General features: G+C 35.4%; 1 protein-coding gene across 1 annotated transcript in view; it reads left to right on the top strand.

Annotated features, from left to right (window-relative positions):
* The window catches only part of HCN1 (hyperpolarization activated cyclic nucleotide gated potassium channel 1), a 325,439-nt gene that overhangs the window by 32,962 nt on the left and 273,102 nt on the right, over nucleotides 1-19,375 (top strand). Inside the window, exon 2 of the mRNA XM_074357958.1 lies at nucleotides 10,088-10,511. Coding sequence (XP_074214059.1) covers nucleotides 10,088-10,511 — 424 coding nt within the window. The remainder of the gene's footprint in view (nucleotides 1-10,087; nucleotides 10,512-19,375) is intronic.

The following is a 19,375-nucleotide window of genomic DNA, read 5'->3' as shown; positions in this document are numbered from 1 at the left end:
ACATATGCTCCCAGTAGAAGCATTTTCTTCCTTGACACATCACCCCTTCTGCTCCTCAGATAATATGGAGCTGGAAGTGGGTGAAAACCTCAGTGCAATTCAAGTATGAAATTACATCTTTAAGTATTACTGTTTTAGGGGAAAAAAACATCAACTAAATGGAAGTGATATTCCTATTTATCCATGTAGAACCCAAAATTTGTGGAAATTAATCTTTAACTTCAGAAGTCTACTGTTAAAATAAATACATAGATATTATTATAAGAAGTATTTTGAAGAGAAAATATGGTACTATAGCATTTACAACTATAAGCAGAACTTAACATTTTTTAATTGAGCTTTTATTTGATCACATTCTTGGCTGTCCTTGATCATGATCCTTCATTTTAACTAGGAAAACAAAATATTAAAATTTATGAAGAGAAAACACTCAATGTAGCTTTGGAGCTAAAGCATTAACTAGAAAAGTAAATATATTACCAGACCTTTTAACTTTTCATGGCATTTAATCCCTTTATCTCTCTACCTTGAATCTATTTCTCTTAGTATTCTTAGTGACAACGCTAGTGGGTGTCTAGTGGCAACCTAGAAACTCCCACAGTTTTGGTGATCGTTAAGTGTTTGTGGTGTCGTTACATATACCAAAACAAGTTTTTGCCATTGTGTAGGGAAAGTGTCAATGCACTGACTCTACGAAATCCTTCCCAAGTCTCCTGTCCTTCCCCCAAGGAAGACTTGATCACTCTCTCTTTTCTGTGCCTTAGGATTGCTCTTTTTATAAATCTATTTTAGATGTTATTGAACTGTTTATCTTTCCTAGACCTTATTTTCTTGAAGACTGGGGCTGTGTCTGATACTCTTTGTTTGTGTAGTGACTAGCCCAGGAAGCAGCACATACTTGTTCATAAATTAATGCTTGTGCTGTGAATGAAATGCAGCCTCAAGAACTCTTCAGCAAGTGCTATCTTTGAATTTCTTTAATAATAGTACTCTCTTTAAACAGATGACCAGTTGGTTCTCTCTTATGGTAATCCGGAGTGCCTCTAGTATACTTTTTGTGAACACGTCTCAAATTCTCTCCTGGTCTTATTTGATAAGTACAAGTCTTCATTTTCCTGTTAAGTTGGAAGTTCTTGAGGACACAATTTATAATTTATGTTTGCATTTCTCAGAATGCTTAGAACAATACCTACTGTGTGGAAGATAGCCAATGCATATTTGTTGGAATTATTATAGTGTAACTATTTGGGGAAAATATTTGGTACTAAATTTGACTCTTGCTTTCCAAGTGCTTTTTGCCTGTGGAGCATCTGAACTGACTTTGGTTTGTACGCTTGTGAGATATCTTTGCAGGCCAAGGCAGAAAGAATTTGAAACAGGCAATCCTATAGTACTTTATTTAGAAGATGTGTGCTACTCTATGGGTGTAGGGACAGATGAACTATCATGTTGATTCTCTGGGAATGTAGGAGACTCACAACGGTTTCTACATGGAAAGGCAAAGAAACCAAAGAGCAGCCATTGAGTCATATCTGCAGCACCATAGTCAGGACCTAGACTTTCCCTTGTGAAAATAGTTTTGTTCTCATTTCAGATGAATGACTGATAAGACAGGCGAACGTGTGTCTATATTTTGTTTTATTTATTTATTTTTAATGCTACTTTTAAAATTCTTGAATCATTTATACAGGCATTGAATATGGTGGAAGGAGTGAATTGGTCATGGGTTCAAAGTAATTTTTCTCACTTCCTGCCTACACGAATTTAAGAAAGGTCTTTTGCTGGATGGGTTTCAGTTTCCTCTTGTTAAATTTAGGTTACGCTGCCTACCTCTCTGGTTGTTTTGAGTATCAGATGAAACGATGTTTACCAAGTGCCTGTTATCTAATGAATATTGCTTACACTTTATTGCCTTGATGCTGCCTTCCTTTTCAAAATTCAGTGAGGAAATTACTATATATAGACATGAAGACCATGGGCGCATTCCAAAACTTCCATAAAATGTAGACATTTTGCAGACTTCCAGACACAGTAATGTGTTTGGTCTCTGATTCTGAACTTTCCATCACACCCTCAAACTGTGGCATCAGCAGCTTAGAATGAACAAAAAGGATAAAGGTTTGTTGAGATCTGTAGAGTAACAGGAAATCCAAGGGAAGTGACCTACATTATCTGCAACAAGAAAGATAGAATGGATGATCTGAAAATAAGCAATACAGTGGGAAAATTATGGTAGTAATGAGGGAAGAATTATTCTCAAATTGAAACTTCCAAACTTGAATACACCTTAGCTATGTATTTAGACAGGGAAGAATTCAGTCACCTTCCTTCTTTTAAAAATTTCGGAGTGGTTGGATGAAAGTATATCAACAAATCTAAAGCCCTCAGCAACTGACAGTTATTTAACTGAGCTTCAAAATGAAGTATCTTCATTGTCTATATCATGCGACTATCTGTCATTGTGATCACCTAATGTCCTTTAGTCTGTCCCTGGAAACAGTTAAAAAATGGACTCAACTTATTGAATTTCACACTTTGGTGCATAGAGTACATTTTGGTTGACATGACCACTGACAATATTTTTGCTTTTCTTTAAGGAATAAAGAGCTAAAAGCCAAAGGAGAGTATAAAATTAAAAAAAAAAATCACTCAATGCAAAAAAAAATACTAAGAAGCTAAGGAGTAGTTTTAGATTGGACTTTTTTAAGAACTCTAAATTTAAACACTGAGAGCTATTTTACACATTTTCTACACGCCTTCTATAAATTTAGGATTTTTATTTTTATGGGAAATCTATATGGCATCATAAAGAGAATTCTGCAGCATAGACCTACTTAATTCTCAGAGAGTTCTGCTCCGTTCTGTAACTTCTGATTAAAGCTAGAGACTTACAGAAATATAATTCATGTGGGACATTTGGGGATAAGCAGACATTCTGATTCAATGGAATGAATGTTGTGGCCTTCATTTGAAGTAAATTTGAATGACATAATGAAAGTACCCTTGAATGACGTTTTCCTTCCTGTTGTCTCAAGCAAGAAAATCAGCATAGTTTAAAAATATGCAATATCACTCAAGGAGAAAAAGGCTTGTACCTATTTAATTTCCAAACTATTCAAAAGAACAAATAATCATACATATTTTAATTAAAATCTTATATTATAATAAACCTTCATTAACATAAATGTGATTAATTTGGAATTTGATCATTGGGAAATCAGAAGCCCATTTGCTAGGCAATTTACTTGTAAAGAAAATTGGCTAGGAATAGCACAAAAGCAACATTTTCAGACATTGTTTATTAAGTGGTCTTTATCAAATTATTACTGACAGCACGCATTATGGTGAGGTAGTCACTGTTCACTAGTCGGTGCCCTCAAATGCTGGAAATCACAGAGTAAAACTGAGATAGTAATTTAGGGCAGGGAGGAGATAAACTCCCAACTAGTCTGGGGATGGGATGAAAGAGGGTGCTGTGAAGGAACTGGCATTTAAGTTGACCATTGAAATAATATTGGAAAATATAGAAGACGAGTTTGGGTTCTAGGAAAAGGAAATCCCAGACATTTGTTGAGCAATGGCAAAGACAAGGAGTCTGAAAAACAGCATCTTTTTAAATTTAACTAAGGATCATGTATGTATAAAAAGATAAGCTTCAAGTTATGGAATTGGGATACACTCTAGAGGATTTTGAATGATTACATTTCATTCTGCAAGCAATAGGCAAATCTGGTGGATATAAATAGGAAGTAATTTACCGGGGCAGGTTGAAACAGGAAAATTTGTAAGCATAGTAATGACGTAATAAGAACTTCATAGAGGATGATGGCAATGGAACAAAATGAAAAGCTGAATATGAAAACTATTGTATTAGGAGGAATGTAAGGCTAGGCAGAGGATCAAAGGCCAGAGCTGGGCTGACAGAGGAGTCAGGGATGATTTTTAAATTGTATGCCTACTGGCCGGCTAACAGAAAAAAGAAAAAAAAAGAAGCAGCAATGCTATAATAAACAGAAATAAAAATACCAGGAGAATTATTTTGGGGCCATAAGGTTAACTGATTTCGATTCCAACCTGTTGAGATGGCTGTTCCAGTGGGGCCCTCAGAGGCCACTAACTATGCAGGTTGTAGTTGGAAATGCATAACTCCGTCTCAGAGGTTAAGGCCAGTGATCGAGTTGGGAACCGTTTATGTAACCTATCAGTTAAGCCTGTGGGGATGATGAGACCAAATGATAGCACAAATAGAGGGGTGAAACGTGGCAGGAGTAGTCATGTAGAATGCCCACTCTCACGGTGGAAGAAGAGAACTCAGGTACAAGTTGAGGAAAATTAATTTCTGCTAATATATAAATATGAGTGAGGAACTACGAAAATGCAGAATCATAGGAACCAAAGATCTGGGAGAGTTTCAAGTAGGAGGAGTGAACAGTCAAAATAGTAAAATGCCACAAACAAGAGTATATGGACCAATATAAGGCCATAATATTGGCATTTAGAAGATTAACCCACAAAGAAAAAAGTACAGTTTCAGAGGAAGGGAGAAGCAGGAAAAAAAAAAAGTTTACTTTTGCCTGGACTGGTGCAGATCTTAATACCTTCACAGGGATTAAATTTCTATCCCATTAGCTCATTTTAATAAATAAGATTAGCAAAGACATAATGTACCTCCTCCCCATCTCAAGTTCTCATTGGGTAAATGGCAGTTTACTGGAAAGCATCTAAATGTTTTCAAATACAGTTTAACTTAATTTTATCTGTAAGTTAGGCTAAACTTTCCTACGGTTGGGATCTTAGTAAGATTTCACCGTATTCAGAAAGCTTGCATATTTTCACTTCAAAATACCAATATTTGAATTGTCTGTGTTTTCTGATATCTTTACTTCCAACCCCCCAATAGGCAATGAATTTGTCTCTGTGAGACATCTAGGCATTAGATCAAGTGACCTGACCTAGAAAATTTCTTTGCAAAGCTTAGGAAAGGTATATGTCCTACAAAACATCAACCCCAGGGTGCGTGTTCTGTATGTAAGTAATGAGGTTTATAAGGTGACGAAGGATGTCCGAGAACCCATCAGCTAAAAGATAAGGTATTGGCTGCTGAGACCTGATGGGATGAATTGCCACAGATAGCACTAGGAAGAGGACATAGCATTTAAAAGAAGATACTCCATGTTATTTTTCAAGAGATATGTGCTCAATAATGAGGCTGTTAATTGGACTTATTAAAAATTGAATTAGTTTTAAATAAAATTTGAAAGATAATTGCAAGGACTGTGTGTTTTATAAAAAGTAAATCCAGATGGGCATTTGTTTATTTGTTTAAGATTGATAAATAAGTTGATTCACAGATGTATGCCCAATTAATGTTTGATATCTAAAAACATAATTTTTAGGAGTGAGCCTTAAGTGTCATGGGACAGGTTTGTCACATCAGTTGACGTCAGCCATAGGTAAAATAGTGCCATGTATAAATGTGGTACCATTTCAAAGGTTTAACCAGAAGTCCTTCCCCCCATTCCATTTAATGACAACTATTTATTTACTCAGAGAGATGAGGGAAGAGAACTTTCACTCAATATTTAGAGACAAAAATTTAAAGATAAGCACCTCTAGCAGTTGTTTGAATCTTTTTAAGGCTTTAGGTTAGAAATATCTGACATCAGATTATTTCAGCCATAAGGTGGGAGGGGATCCTGAAGGATGGTGGGAAATTCTTGTTGGGGAAGTGGGATGGTCTTTATTCACCAGAAGCCTTGGAGAGATCCAAAGAAGCACGGCTGAATTCTGAATTCTTTATAGTTTAGTATCATGGACTAATCTTTGCAATGCCACTTTTTTCTCATCTAAAAACTTATAAGGGGAACATGGATTCTTAACATAAAAATAATCTATCTATGAAAATTCATTATTTGTTAGTAATGAAAGTGATCATAGTTATTAATGATATAGTAATTATAGTTAAAATGCCATTTTATTTTGTCTGTTTTACCTACTTTCAGTATATGGTAAAAATGATTCCCTAGGTTATTATTCTGCTGTAATTATCAAAGACTTGCTTTCCCAGTGAGTGCCCTCTCTACTTTGCTGGTTTTACAGAGAAAGGAACCTTCTAAACCATACAGCTAGTGAAACTAGGATTTGAACCATAGTCTGCCTTAGAGTCCAACCAAGATCTTTTACAAATATTGTCTCTCTAGAGCAGGATGAATAAGGGGGTGGGGGGTGGGGGTTAACATACAAAACCAGCTGCCAAATCCAAAACTGTTTTGTTTGTAGGTTATCTACCCTAAGAGCATATTTTAAATCACTTCCTATTTATTTTAATGTAACCCATGTTACAAAAACCCTCAGTGATTAAAAATCCAGAGTTAAAAAGAAGAAAAATTAGGAAACTATTTACTGCATTAATGGCCTTTGGCTTATTAGAAAGGATTTCTTTAAATATCCCCACTATGTTTTTCCACTTAAAATTCAATTAATGTATCTTCTTAGCATTGGCTGTCCCGGATACTGTCTACATTACTGCAGAAGTTAAACAGAAAAACGAGAGAGTTTTGAATTTCAAAGAACTTAAATCCAGTAATGTTGGAGAAAACAAAGACAAATAATTGGTAACAAAAGCAAAAGTAAAATAAGAAGCATACAGAAAATATACGTTACTCTGGGTGTGGTTTAAAAAAAATACTAAGAAATTCATTGCCAGAATGGGACTTGGAGGATAGGTAGAATGCTAATAGGAAAAAGAACAGGTGGAATGGAAGTAACCGTATCTCCTGTACCTGCTCCTTGGTGTGCATGATGGCAAGGTAGGAGCAAGTACTTGCTTGAGTGATCAGTATTTGCCATAAAGTGTTAAAGAAGAGACCAGGAAGGGAGGAGGAGACTGCATCAGGGAGTGCCTGGAGAACCAAGCTAACTTGTTTTTACTTACTTGAGGGTCCATGATGGTTTCTGACTTGGCAAATTACGTGTCAGATAGGTTGCTCTGGGACTGTTGGGTAGAATTGATCAGATCCCATAGACAGGGGGCTCTTGAGGTATTCCAAACAAGACCTAGCTCTGCCCCAACTAGAGGGGTAATGGTGGGAATGAAAAGAGAGGGTGGGTAGGAAAGACAATTCCGTAATAAAATGTACAAGACATAGAAATTGGGACTTAAGGAAAAGGGAGGGCCTGAGTATCCAAGAGAAATGTTTAGAGCAAAGGGTTAAGAAGAAAAACTCTTGGACAGGGAGGCATAAGAGTCTCATGAGGTCAGTTTTCAGGAACATATTCAATGCTGTTTTTTTAAAGCAACTTCTAGTGTGGGTGATAACTGTGTTTTCCTTGACTAGCTAAGGAATGAATCCGTGTTAACAAAAGAAAGTGTTACACTATGCAGAGTCTATAGCATGGTCTGTGCTTGTGTCTGTAAAACAGAGTCAATGATTCTTTGGAAGAAAATTATAAGGTTTAATGGAGCTTCATATCGATACTGAGATATCTAATGGCTTCAATCCATACTAAGCAACACTAATAAAAAGCTATGGTGTTATTGCTATCATAAAGAGTGGATGGCACTTTATTCTTCTCATTTATATTGACTAAGAGGGATAGAATATGATTTTTCCTTAAAAAATAGCTTCTATCTTAACAACAGAAATACCAGGATGTATGTAAAAGTGAGTATTTTCCAGTGTGCTCCTGGCTGTTCCTTACAAAATTGGATTTCTTTTGGTAAGTAAGGAGAGGTGAATGAATACTAAGAATGCCACCAGCCTTGTGTGCCACAGCTTGTTCTATGCTAGTATCTGTGATTTGCATATAGTGGTTTTTTTAAATCTCTAAAACTCTACGCATTTGGTTCTATAATAATCTTTATTTTACAGCTGAGAAAATTTAGGATTAGGGAATTTAAGTGACTTGTCTCCAAATTAAACAGCTGGTGAAAATTTCTGGTTGAAGTCAGCTGCAGTGGGAATGGTAAAGGGCAAATGGATGAATATAACTTACATCTACGCGATAGAACCAAACAGCCTTGGTGATTGATTGAATAATGAGATTGAGTAGCTTTCGGGCCAGGAGTTCTCTAGGATGGCTCCAAGTTTTCTGGCTTGCAAGTCAGATACAGAGTTGTTCCTTTTCTGACATAGGGAACATCTGAGAGATGTTAGTGGGAGGGGAGATGGGAGATTGAGGTTGGGCATGCTGTTTGACCTAAGTGTGAGACATGCAAGGGGACAGATTTAGAAGACTGCTGATTATAAGGATTAGGAGGCTTAGAAGACAGGAATGGACTGGAGATAACGCTTTGGAGTCACCTGCTATGAATTAATCATTAAAGACATGAATGAGTGTATAGTATTGCCCAAAGAGCATGTGTAGAACAGAAGATAAAAGGGCTATGTGTGACTCCCAGGGGAACAGCTGCCTTCCAAGGGAAAGCAGAGAGAGAAGCCCACAGAATAGACTGATAAGAGTGTCCGGAAAAGTGAAAATCCTCAGGGCACACACGATTTCATTTTGGAGATCAGTGACATCACTTCTTTGTGAAAAAGCTATTGCAATATTGCATCTCCTCTCCATCTCTCCCCTGTCTTTAGTGTATTAAGTGGCACATTTTGTATTTCCATTAGGAGAGGAGAAAAAAGAAGAGAAAAGATTTCATTGATATTGCCAGTACATGGTGTATGACTGATATGGGCATTTGTATGCTTGTCCATAACTCTGTAGCTAGGTTTCAACAAAAAGACGGGTGAAACCTTCAAAATGACAAACGCTTATCTTTTGCATAATCCTGGGGCGGGGGTAGAAACAATGGGAGAGTAGGACTATTAGAGTTCTTTTGTTGTGTTACTACTTTTATCCCAGGAGTCATTCATAATTAGGAATGATAGTAGCTTTGAAAGGTTTATGCAAATGTATACCTTACCAAAATGTAGCCCAAATGGTCTAAGCAGGAGCATTAATGTAAAATAAAAACTTCTTGGTTAACAGAAATTTCTGTTATGAAAGTTAGTGCCATCTATGTAATACAATTGCCAAAAGAAGACACCTTCCAGCAGGCTGAAGCAGCTCATGTTTCCAGAGACTTATTTCATGACTACAGAGTTGTATAAGTTGATGTGTTTCTTCATTTTTATAAGCCTATACTGTAACAAGTATTGTCTATTACCTAGTCTAACTATGGTGTCAGTAGACTTTGAAAGAAACCAAATGAAAATAACATTATAATAATCTCTGATGAATTTAGTTATGCTATGTTAACCTGGAATAAAATTCCTGGTTTTCTCACAATTTTAAGATAAGGTTAGACAAGAATGTTTGAAAAGATAGTTAGTGATTATAACTGTGTTGAAAATTAAATCAGAAAGTTTAAAGAAAAAAACCTGTTTGGAATAATAGTGGCAATATATTTAAAGTAGTTGCTCATTGAAGCAGTGATAAAATGAAAATTTTAGGTACATTCTAGTTTCAAACCAATCTGTTCAAATATTTTCAGCTTCAGAACAAAGTGAGTTTTTGTGTTTTAAATTAAGAAGAATTAAGTATAAATATCTGAAGTACCATGAAGCTATGGCAATTCAAGAATTCATGATTAACCTAATCTTTACTCCTAGAGATAAATTTGCAGTACCAATGTTTTTCATGTGCCTTATTTATTACTGGTCATTTTAATCTGTGATTGATAATTTTATATATAAAGTACTTCAAAGCACCTCCAAAGAGTCTTCTCAAAAATGCTTTTTTAAGATAGATATTCTGGGTCTTCTGCCTTATTTTCATCCATAGTTAACTATTGTGGGGGTTGTTTTTGCTTCTTTAACAGATAGATGGGGGTATGGGAGTTCTTGAATTTATTTCTATAATACTTTACATCAAATAATTTTTAGAATTCTATAATCACAATGCTTTGCTTTAGGAATTTTACTTATAATTTTATGACCACTGAAGGAATTACCTTATTTACAACAACCAACACTTTGTTCTTTTACTCATTTATTTAACCATAAGTCAGTAATAATTTTTATGGTGGCAGAGGGAGGAGAATGGGCTGGTGACTATCTACATCTTAAAATCTGATTTTTTTTTAAATTTCTTGTAGGTTTTATTGGGATTTAATAATGCTTATAATGATGGTTGGAAATCTGGTCATCATACCAGTTGGAATCACATTCTTTACAGAACAGACAACAACACCATGGATTATTTTCAATGTGGCTTCAGATACAGTTTTCCTTTTGGACTTGATCATGAATTTCAGGACTGGGACTGTCAACGAAGACAGTTCTGAAATCATCCTGGACCCTAAAGTGATCAAGATGAATTACTTAAAAAGCTGGTTTGTGGTTGACTTCATCTCATCAATCCCAGTGGATTATATCTTTCTCATTGTGGAAAAAGGAATGGATTCAGAAGTTTACAAGACAGCCAGGGCGCTCCGCATTGTGAGGTTTACAAAAATTCTCAGTCTCTTGCGTTTATTACGACTTTCAAGGTTAATTAGATACATACATCAGTGGGAAGAGGTAAGACATGTCTTTTACTTTTTTGAAGTATACCATGAGATTTTAAACTGTAACTTTTAAAATGAACAGCTGTGCTATTTATAATGAGTTTTATGAAATTCAAGAAGAAAAATTTCATTTATTTTTCTTTTTGGTACATAAGTGATATATTTTTATCTTCAAAAGATACGGTAAAATACTGGATTTGAATGAACTGGAAAAATTAGTGATTGTAAAACACTTTTTTTATGCCAATTCAGTCTTTTTAAAAACAAATCTACTTTAATCAACGAATTTTTATCCTAACCAATGCAGCCCCTCTTCACCATGGGAGGCTGTTTTTATCTAATATCTAATATTAGGTTGTTTTATCTAATACATCAAGAATTATCCTTGATGAAGATGTGTAGGGTCTGATTGCTAACCTAGTTTGTATCATTAGTTCTGTGAAGTAATGTAGGATATATTTCCTCTAATGTTGAAATATCAGAGAATTTGTGTTTGAAGAAAACAGATTTTTCTTAGTATTTTCAAGTTGCATATTTAAAGACTGACTTTAGCATGATAATTTTGCTCATTGTTATTCTTTGCCTATAATTATTTATTATAATTTCTCTCTATTAGTTCATTTCATAGTCCTGAAAAGCAGCATGCCCAGGAGGGAAATTACTACATAGAAAACACAAATAGTGCAGTGAATACATACATACAGTAAATCTGGCCAGTATTTTGCTGACTAGGGCATCTGTTGCTGTTAGGCAGTTGATGGGACCTAAAGAGGCTCAGACGATTGGAGTTTCCAAAGATCTGAGTTAAAGGTACCATTACCAAGCAAAGGAGTTTATGTCCCTAATTCCAGAGTTTGCATATTAACTTTTTTGTTTTCTTTTCCTCCTATCCCTCAAAAATTAATTATAACCTAAATTTTATTGTCTGTACAAAAATGGGAGTCAGGAAGGCCTCCAGAGTGCCTATACCTGAGCTAGAGAAAACAATATACTGGCTGGGGATTCATTATCACTTCACTAGCTACATAAATGCTTTTAGCATTTTTGGGCTGAATTATGTTTTGGAATTTAGGTTTGAGCAAGTCATAAAATGGAACTTCTGTGAACATTAGCTCTGCTTTCTGTGAGGCTGAAGCAGTGTTTGTGTGTGCTTGTCAATGACATTTTGGCTCATAGAATTTCAGGAAATGACATACAGTAATAAGACACAGCATAAGACACTGCTAAAAAGGCATAAAAATGGATCATCTTAAAATATGAATACGGATTATATTTAAAATCAAATGAAGCACATTTGAGAAATTGGATTCATCTTGTAATGTGTCTCTGTATAGCACATTCCACCTAAAATGTAATAACTGGTTAGTTCTCAAACATTATGCATATGTTACTATCAAAACAAGATGGTTATTGAGAATAATAGCTAATATTTATTGAGGGCTTGTTATCTGTCAAATAATGTATTTGACTCTTTACATGGATTTGTTAATTGCCTTTTCCTAATAACTCTGGTAACTTGCCCAGATTCACAGGGTTCATAGTAAGGGGATACTGGGATTTGAACCTTGGCAACCTGACTCTAAAGCCAAAGCTCTTAACCACAAAACTGTACAGCTTCTCACTGTAACATATGCTCTTTCAATGATAAATAACCTTAATATTATACCAGTTTATTTATATGTGTGTATATATATATATATATATATATATATATATATATATACACACACACACACACACACACACACATATATATAAAATCAAAAATTGTAGAAAACTTTTCTTAACTAAACTTTATGGTCCAAGCAATGTAAGATTTGAATATTTACCTCTTAAAACATGATCACAAAAAGTATCTTAATGAGTAACTTATGAGAAGAAAAATCACTGATATAAATACCCAGTCAATTAAGAATACAGTGGACAATGCTACTATTTTAATGTCTTGTAGTTTTAACCTAGTTACCCTAGAGAATGGCAGAAGGATGAACAGATGGTGTTCTATCAGATAAAATGCGAGGCTAGGCGGTCATACATGAGGACACTCCGTAACGCTGATGTCCCGCGGTTCCTGGCAGCGGTCACAGGCACCCAGCTCTGTGTAACTTGATGGTGCTTTAAAGATGCCATGATACAATTCAGGAACAGCGGCTCACTGCCATCAGTACTGTAAATGCAATTTGATATGCACTTACAGACATTTGGTAATCAAACACATTCAGGCTAGAGTTGTGAGTTGGCAAGATCTTTCTTATAAATAAATGACCTTGATAATAAATGAACCATAAGCTCATTTAATGAAGAATGTTTTCTTGATTATTTGATACCCCCATATAATATCACATATATCATGCATATTTAATGCCTGTTACTAATACTGCTAAATAGAGGAAAAACAGTAGTAATTTATGCAGAATTTAATATGGATTTATTATTTCATCACCTCCATGATTGAAACCAAAATCACAAAGAAACTTAATGGCTCCAAACTGGTAAATCTCTACCTTAGTTTTATAAATGCCACCAGGATGTGTTTATAAGTAGAAATACAACAAATAATCAGAAGTCGCTCTGTGAGCATTTGGAATAAGAGTGCAGAGGAAGATGTAGGTTCACCCACACGCCTTTGAGTTCTGAGTGTTTTAGTACCAAGCTGGCTAATGCTAAATCCAGCAGATTTAGGGAAGTAATGTGTGAAGTCTGGAAGCTGCCACTGTTCTGAATGAATCATTCCCAAGGAAAGTGCCTGCCTTCTATAGGAAGCTGCTTTCATCTTCAGTGATACACTTTTTTTTTTCCCCTGGTCTGAGTAAGTTCAACTGAAAAACCACAGGAAGTGCCAAAGCCAGATAAATTAGAGAAATATTGTGAATGAAATAAAGAAACTTTAAAGTTTAGCTCTTACGTTACCATCCTTGTTAAAGTTGAGTAGTCGCTAGTATGGAAGGAAAGAGCTGATTTGGCCGACTGACTTATAAACGGCATTGTGTGACGAAGTGAGGGGGCAAGTTGTTTTCACAAGGGAATGATAGGATCAATGGCTTTAGGATGCAAAATTAAGCTTCTCTCACAGTAGTGAAACTTTAGATATATTGCCAGGTGAGGTGGAAATCTGGGGCAATTATTTAGATAAATCAGGCCAGCAAAATCTTTTCTCTGTAATTTCCAGAAAACTCAGGTGAATCTCTCCCACTCTTGTATTTTGACTTAAAAAAATAATTCCTTTATTTAGCATTGTTGTTGTTAGTTATTGCTATATTTCAAGTGAAGTCAGTGACCCAGGGCACAGTGCTATTTTGTGACATATCGCAGGGAGAACCTGTTCTCTGTGATCCTCCTGAAAGAGACATATGGTGAGGAAATCCTCAGAAATTAAATGGAATATTATTAACAGTTTTTGACAATCACAAGCCAAGAGGGTAGATTAAGAGCTTAGTAAGTAGATTATTCGGTTAGCAAAGGTGAAGAGTTCTAGGAACATAGAATGCTACAGCTGCTGATCCCAGTTATTTTACCAAAGGCGGATGATCCTTGAAATTATTAGATATTGAGGGAACAGTAATTGAACAAGGAACTATTACTCTGTAATGGTTATTCTATTTGTAGGATTCAATGTCACAGAAAGTAGAGATTCTTCATGGCAGTGTAAAAAAAGTGTGGTAAACGCATGATACTCGTATAATAACCATCGCTTTGGAACACATATCTGTAATATTTTATTTTTCATTCCTCATGAACTATCCCCTCAACCTTCCTTGGGTAGAGTTTAGACCTGTCACAATTAACTACACCTGTCTTGAGGCAAGAAAAGCATCCTGTAGTTCTGATCTTCGTATGTGTCTGTAGCAATTTCAGATGAATAATGTGCCCGGAACATTGCAGTGCTCCTCTAGCAATCAATATTAGATTTTTACATTGGCTTAGGGGCAGATTTATGTACAAATTATGTCTGTACATTAATAAACATTAATAAGAAAATTTATTCTATGGGTAGCTAATACAGACTGCAGTTTCTGTCTTTGATTGATTTTAGCACTCTAATTGGTTTGGATTAGAATTAACTATTGCTATAAATTGTTTACATATAATCATACAATACATATTATAACTACTTCCATTTTTTAGAAAACATATAGAATTCTAAGACTTGCTGTAAGGTAACACCAGTGTTTCCCTAAACCTGCCCTCTACTAGACCTTCGGGAGGCTCCCTATTGCCCATCACATCAAATCTGTGTTTCTCTGCTGTGCCTTCAAGGCTCTCCAGCAAACCATTCCCCCGTCTCGCCATTGTCACTTCATATTTGCACCCAACAGCTCTTTTCTGTGTTTTAGTTTCATAATGCTTCTTGCAGAGTATGATTTTTTTCTGCTTCTATAATTTTGCATGTGCCATGCCTCAGATTTGGAAAGCCTTCTTTTTTTCCCTAGCATTCAGTTAAAATTCAGCTAAAATTTTCTCCAGAAAATATCCTACATTGGTGAACTGCACTATAAGGGGCAGTAGTTACACTTTGACCAATTCTGCTGGCTCTGTCTGCATTTGTTCATGCTCACAGCTTGGTGAATACTCGTATATACATTTCCTTTTCTTTTCCTGGGCATAAATGTCCATAGGGAAGAGTCAGTATCAACTTTTGCCCTTGAATCTCCTTGTACACTAGGACAGAGTTCTAAATACAATAGGTTATCTGAACATACCTGTCTGCTGAGTGCATGGCAATCCTCCACATTCTAAATCCATTATATAATTACAAAGAAAGAGTCTTTCTTCAATCCCAAGCATTTACTGAGTAGCTTCTCTTTGCAGATGCTACATATGAGAATACAAAGCAGATCCCAACTTTGTAGGAAAAACAGACATATGAGCAAATAATCCCAGATGGTGTGGTAAATGGTGGCATAAAAGAGGAAGTGTACAATGCAGCTTTTTTTGCACATGAAGAAAGCTTCAGAAATTCTTGAACTGAGTTTTGAAGCTGGAGTCTGGATGACCAAACTGGACAAAGTGGGGCAGTGGAGTGCATTCATAAAGACATGAAGCACACGCAGCCTAGCACCTCCAGAACCTCACACGCAGTGGCGGTGAGCTTGGAGGGGTAGACCAGAGTTCCTGTTAATGGTGGACTTTCTCAGTAAGGTGACACTGAGGCATTTTAGGCAGGGGATTTGCATTTTAGAATGCTGCAGAGTCAAGAGGATTGGAGACAACTGAGGCTAGAGCTAATAATACCAGTTAGGAGAGGAATTTGTCACTCATTTGAATTTTTTATGTATAGCTAGCATCAAGCAGGATTCTTTTTAGATATCTAAAGGGAGGTTTATCTTTACCAAGTGAGTATTCTTGCCCTTGAAATACTTGTATCAAATAATAAAATATGATATGCCGTTACATGAAGTCTTTTTGTAGTGTTTTACAATTTAAATATTATATTTGATATAATTGATAATTGTTAATATAATATATTGTATTAACAATATGTTGATATAATGTTATATCATTGATACAATTATATTTGAGATTTACATTTCACACCACCAGAAACATGGTGTAAAATGGATCCTATGCTAGAGATTAGTATATATGGGTGTTTATTCAAGTTGTGCCTTTCAATTTCTATTTAATCTAGGGAGAAGCACTTAAGGTGACTTATTTATGTCTACATAAATAATAGAACAGTTTCGAGGTTCAAATGAAGTGAGATACATGGAAATTTTTTGAAATATTTAAATTGATATATGCTTATAATATTTATAATTGTAGGAGTCATAATGTTGTGTTTCTCAGATTGGCACACTGACTAACAATAGCATTACTGCATGTGTATGTGTAAGTTGCCCAATATTTTCTGCAGGCAAATATTGGTTCTGCTAAAGACCACTAGGTGTCCTCTATTGGTTGTGTTACTTCAGGGTTCTGTATTCTGAAATACCGAAACTGTCTTCTTGGAAATTATTCATTTATACTCCCTTAGAATCACCTAATTGCTTGGCTATCTATGTCTAGATGAAACAGACAATGAAGGTATTCATATATGTAAAGATTTTTTTCTCTTTATCTATGCTCAGGCTAAAGAAAGAGTTTGTTAAGTTCATTCTCTAAAAACATAACTTTCATTCTGAGAGAATTGTTTCCAATATCATATTGTGTATTTCTTAAGATGATATTCTAACAGAAACCCTGAAGTGCTAAGGTACCGAGTGATGATGAGTTTTATTTGGATAGGAAGTATTATTAACACAATTAATAAGAGATTAACAAACTATGTGTGGGTGTATGTATGTGTGGGTGTATGTATGTGTGTGTCAGTGGCAAGACAGATAATTCTATAAATGCTTTTTGGCTAATGTACTGCTGCAGATCTATGTGATCCTGATGCTTTTAACATAGAAATATCAGTTTAATGCTAAAACATATGATGAAATTTGAAACGTTCAGGTCCTATTTAATGTTAAAACATTAGAATTTCTAAATGCCCCAGTCATTGCCTAGTCTGTTCCTGTTTTGCATGTGTTTATATGCTTCCAAGACTACAGGTTGATAACAACCAGACTTGCATCCAAAGGTTCCAAGTTATGTACCCCTGTGCCTCAAAATCTACATGACAGTGTGACATCTCTATAAAGATACCACTTGAGCTCTTCAAGCTTAGTAGGTTCATTTCCCCTTCGTATCTCCTCCTTCTCTCTTCTTTCCTGTTGCTCAAATCAGAAATCTGAGAGATTTCCTGGACTTCTTCTCTTTCTACATAGCTAATAATGACCACGTTCTCCTGCTTCTCCTTTGTAGAATGTGCTTTGCATTCTAGTACTTCTTCAATCTTCTCTGTCACCATCCTAGTCCAAGGATTTGGACATCAATCATTTCTCATTTGCATTTTTATAGTAGACTCATGACTAGGCTTAAAAATTCCCCTTTGCTTGTCTTCCTAGGGCCTCAAAAGTGATATTTTTGAAGAGCAAATATTACCATATCATTTACCTGCTGAAAATATGTCTGTGACTTTTCATTATCATTAGGACAAATTCCAAAATTCAAGGTCCTTTGAAATCTGAGTTTTTCCCAGGTCAGCCTGGGAAACTGCTTGCTCATTATTTTTTAACTATTCTGAACCTCTTTATGTTTGTCATATATGCTGTTCTAAGGCCTTTACATATGTTATTCATTTTTTCAAGAACTTTATTCGTTTAGCCAACCCCAGTTTATCAATCACATTTTTTTCCTTTGACTTTAACTTAAGTTACCTCGAGGTGGAATTAACTAATCTCTCAGGTGATGTTCGTTCCATCTGTAATATACTGGCATAGCCCCTAATGCTTTTGCTTTGTAAAATGCGTAACTTTTGTAATTTATCTTAAACAATGCCTGCCTTCCCAGCCACATATTAAACTCCAGGAGGGCAGAAACCATAGATTTTCTGTGTCTTCAGCTGCTAGCATAGTGTCTGGGAAAATAATGGGGCACAAGAATACTTGTTAAATGAGTTAAATTATGCCTTCAAGGGAATTCCAATTTAGCAAACATGTGAACAAACAAACATGTAAGAAAAAACAGTAGAGTGTCTTGAATCCAATATTAGAAGCATTTATAGTAGGGACCAAAAAAACAAAAGAGAGAGAAATAAACTAGGTGAGTGCGGTAGAGGGTCAAGAGAGGTTCTAAATGAGGCATCCTAAACACGGCCGCTTTGAAAACCAAGCTTGAAAGTGTATGTCCTTCCAAATGGATAGGCCTGGGAAATAGTTCAAGGGAATTTAGAAATCATGGTTGAAATCAATCTAGTTCCTCCTTTGTAGGTGGAGATGATAATAATTTTCTGTCCAGTCTCATAGAATGGTTTTGAGACTCCAATGAGAAACTATTGTTGAACATACTTTAAAACTATAAAGTTTATAGAAATGTACATTTTTGTTATCACAAAAGTCTCTACTTGTTTAAAATATGTAAAATCTCAACAGAGAGTAAAACTCTTGGTCCTTCAGTGTGCTTACTCCCATTCTAAATATTGGAAGCAGTAGAAATGCTATTAAGCATTATTCCTGTTCAAAATATACCAAGTAGAGATTTGCAGCAGTAAATAAATCAGGGTAGTTTAGGACAAAGTACATTTAGCTTTACATTTCTCCAGAGCTTCTGGATAGATGTCTCAGTTTTCCCTTTCATTGCACATGGCCACTGCTGCTTTAAACTCATCTATGTGCTCTTAGAGAGAAAACTGGGAAATTGGGAATGCCATTGGTTCCTGAGTATTGGACACAAAATTTGTGATGTAATTCTGCTTTAAACTTGAATTCTAGTTCAAATACCAGAGTGTTTCATAATAAACACTTTGTTATGCGTTACTTTAGTTAACTGGGTAGTTGTCTCAACTGAACACGTTTCTTTGTTTGGTCCTGTATACTGTGGGGCACCTGTCTACAAATGGGTGATGTGCAGAGTCATGTCATAAACTGGAAAATAATACACCCAAGGATACTTTTTGTTACAATGAAGTTAAATTAAACTTATCTCTGAAGGAAATGTTGAATATTCTCATCTAATCATAAAGGGAAAATATGTGCTTTTTTATTATCAGGTTTTAACAAATCAGGCTTTCAGTTTAGTCAGATACAATGTCAAAAGTGTTTTTATTAACTTGAAATATTTTAGAAAATAATTATGCTTGCATTATGTCAAAAGTAGTAGTTGATTCACATTTTATTGAGCAAAGCACAGTCATTTAAATATATCAGAAATTGTCACAGAAAGTCAGTTTTAAAAGACATTATAACTGTGTTATGAAAGCTCAAGAATAATTAGAACCCTTGAATTGCACTGGGTAATGGCTGAGAAAGACCTACTTCAACTTCTCTTTCTGTCTTGCTGATGTGTGCACTT

The sequence above is a fragment of the Camelus bactrianus genome, chromosome 3, assembly GCF_048773025.1.
Source record: "Camelus bactrianus isolate YW-2024 breed Bactrian camel chromosome 3, ASM4877302v1, whole genome shotgun sequence".
NCBI lineage: Eukaryota > Metazoa > Chordata > Mammalia > Artiodactyla > Camelidae > Camelus > Camelus bactrianus.
The sequence above is the reverse complement of the archived record's forward strand: the minus strand, read 5'-3'. Positions and strand labels throughout refer to the sequence as shown.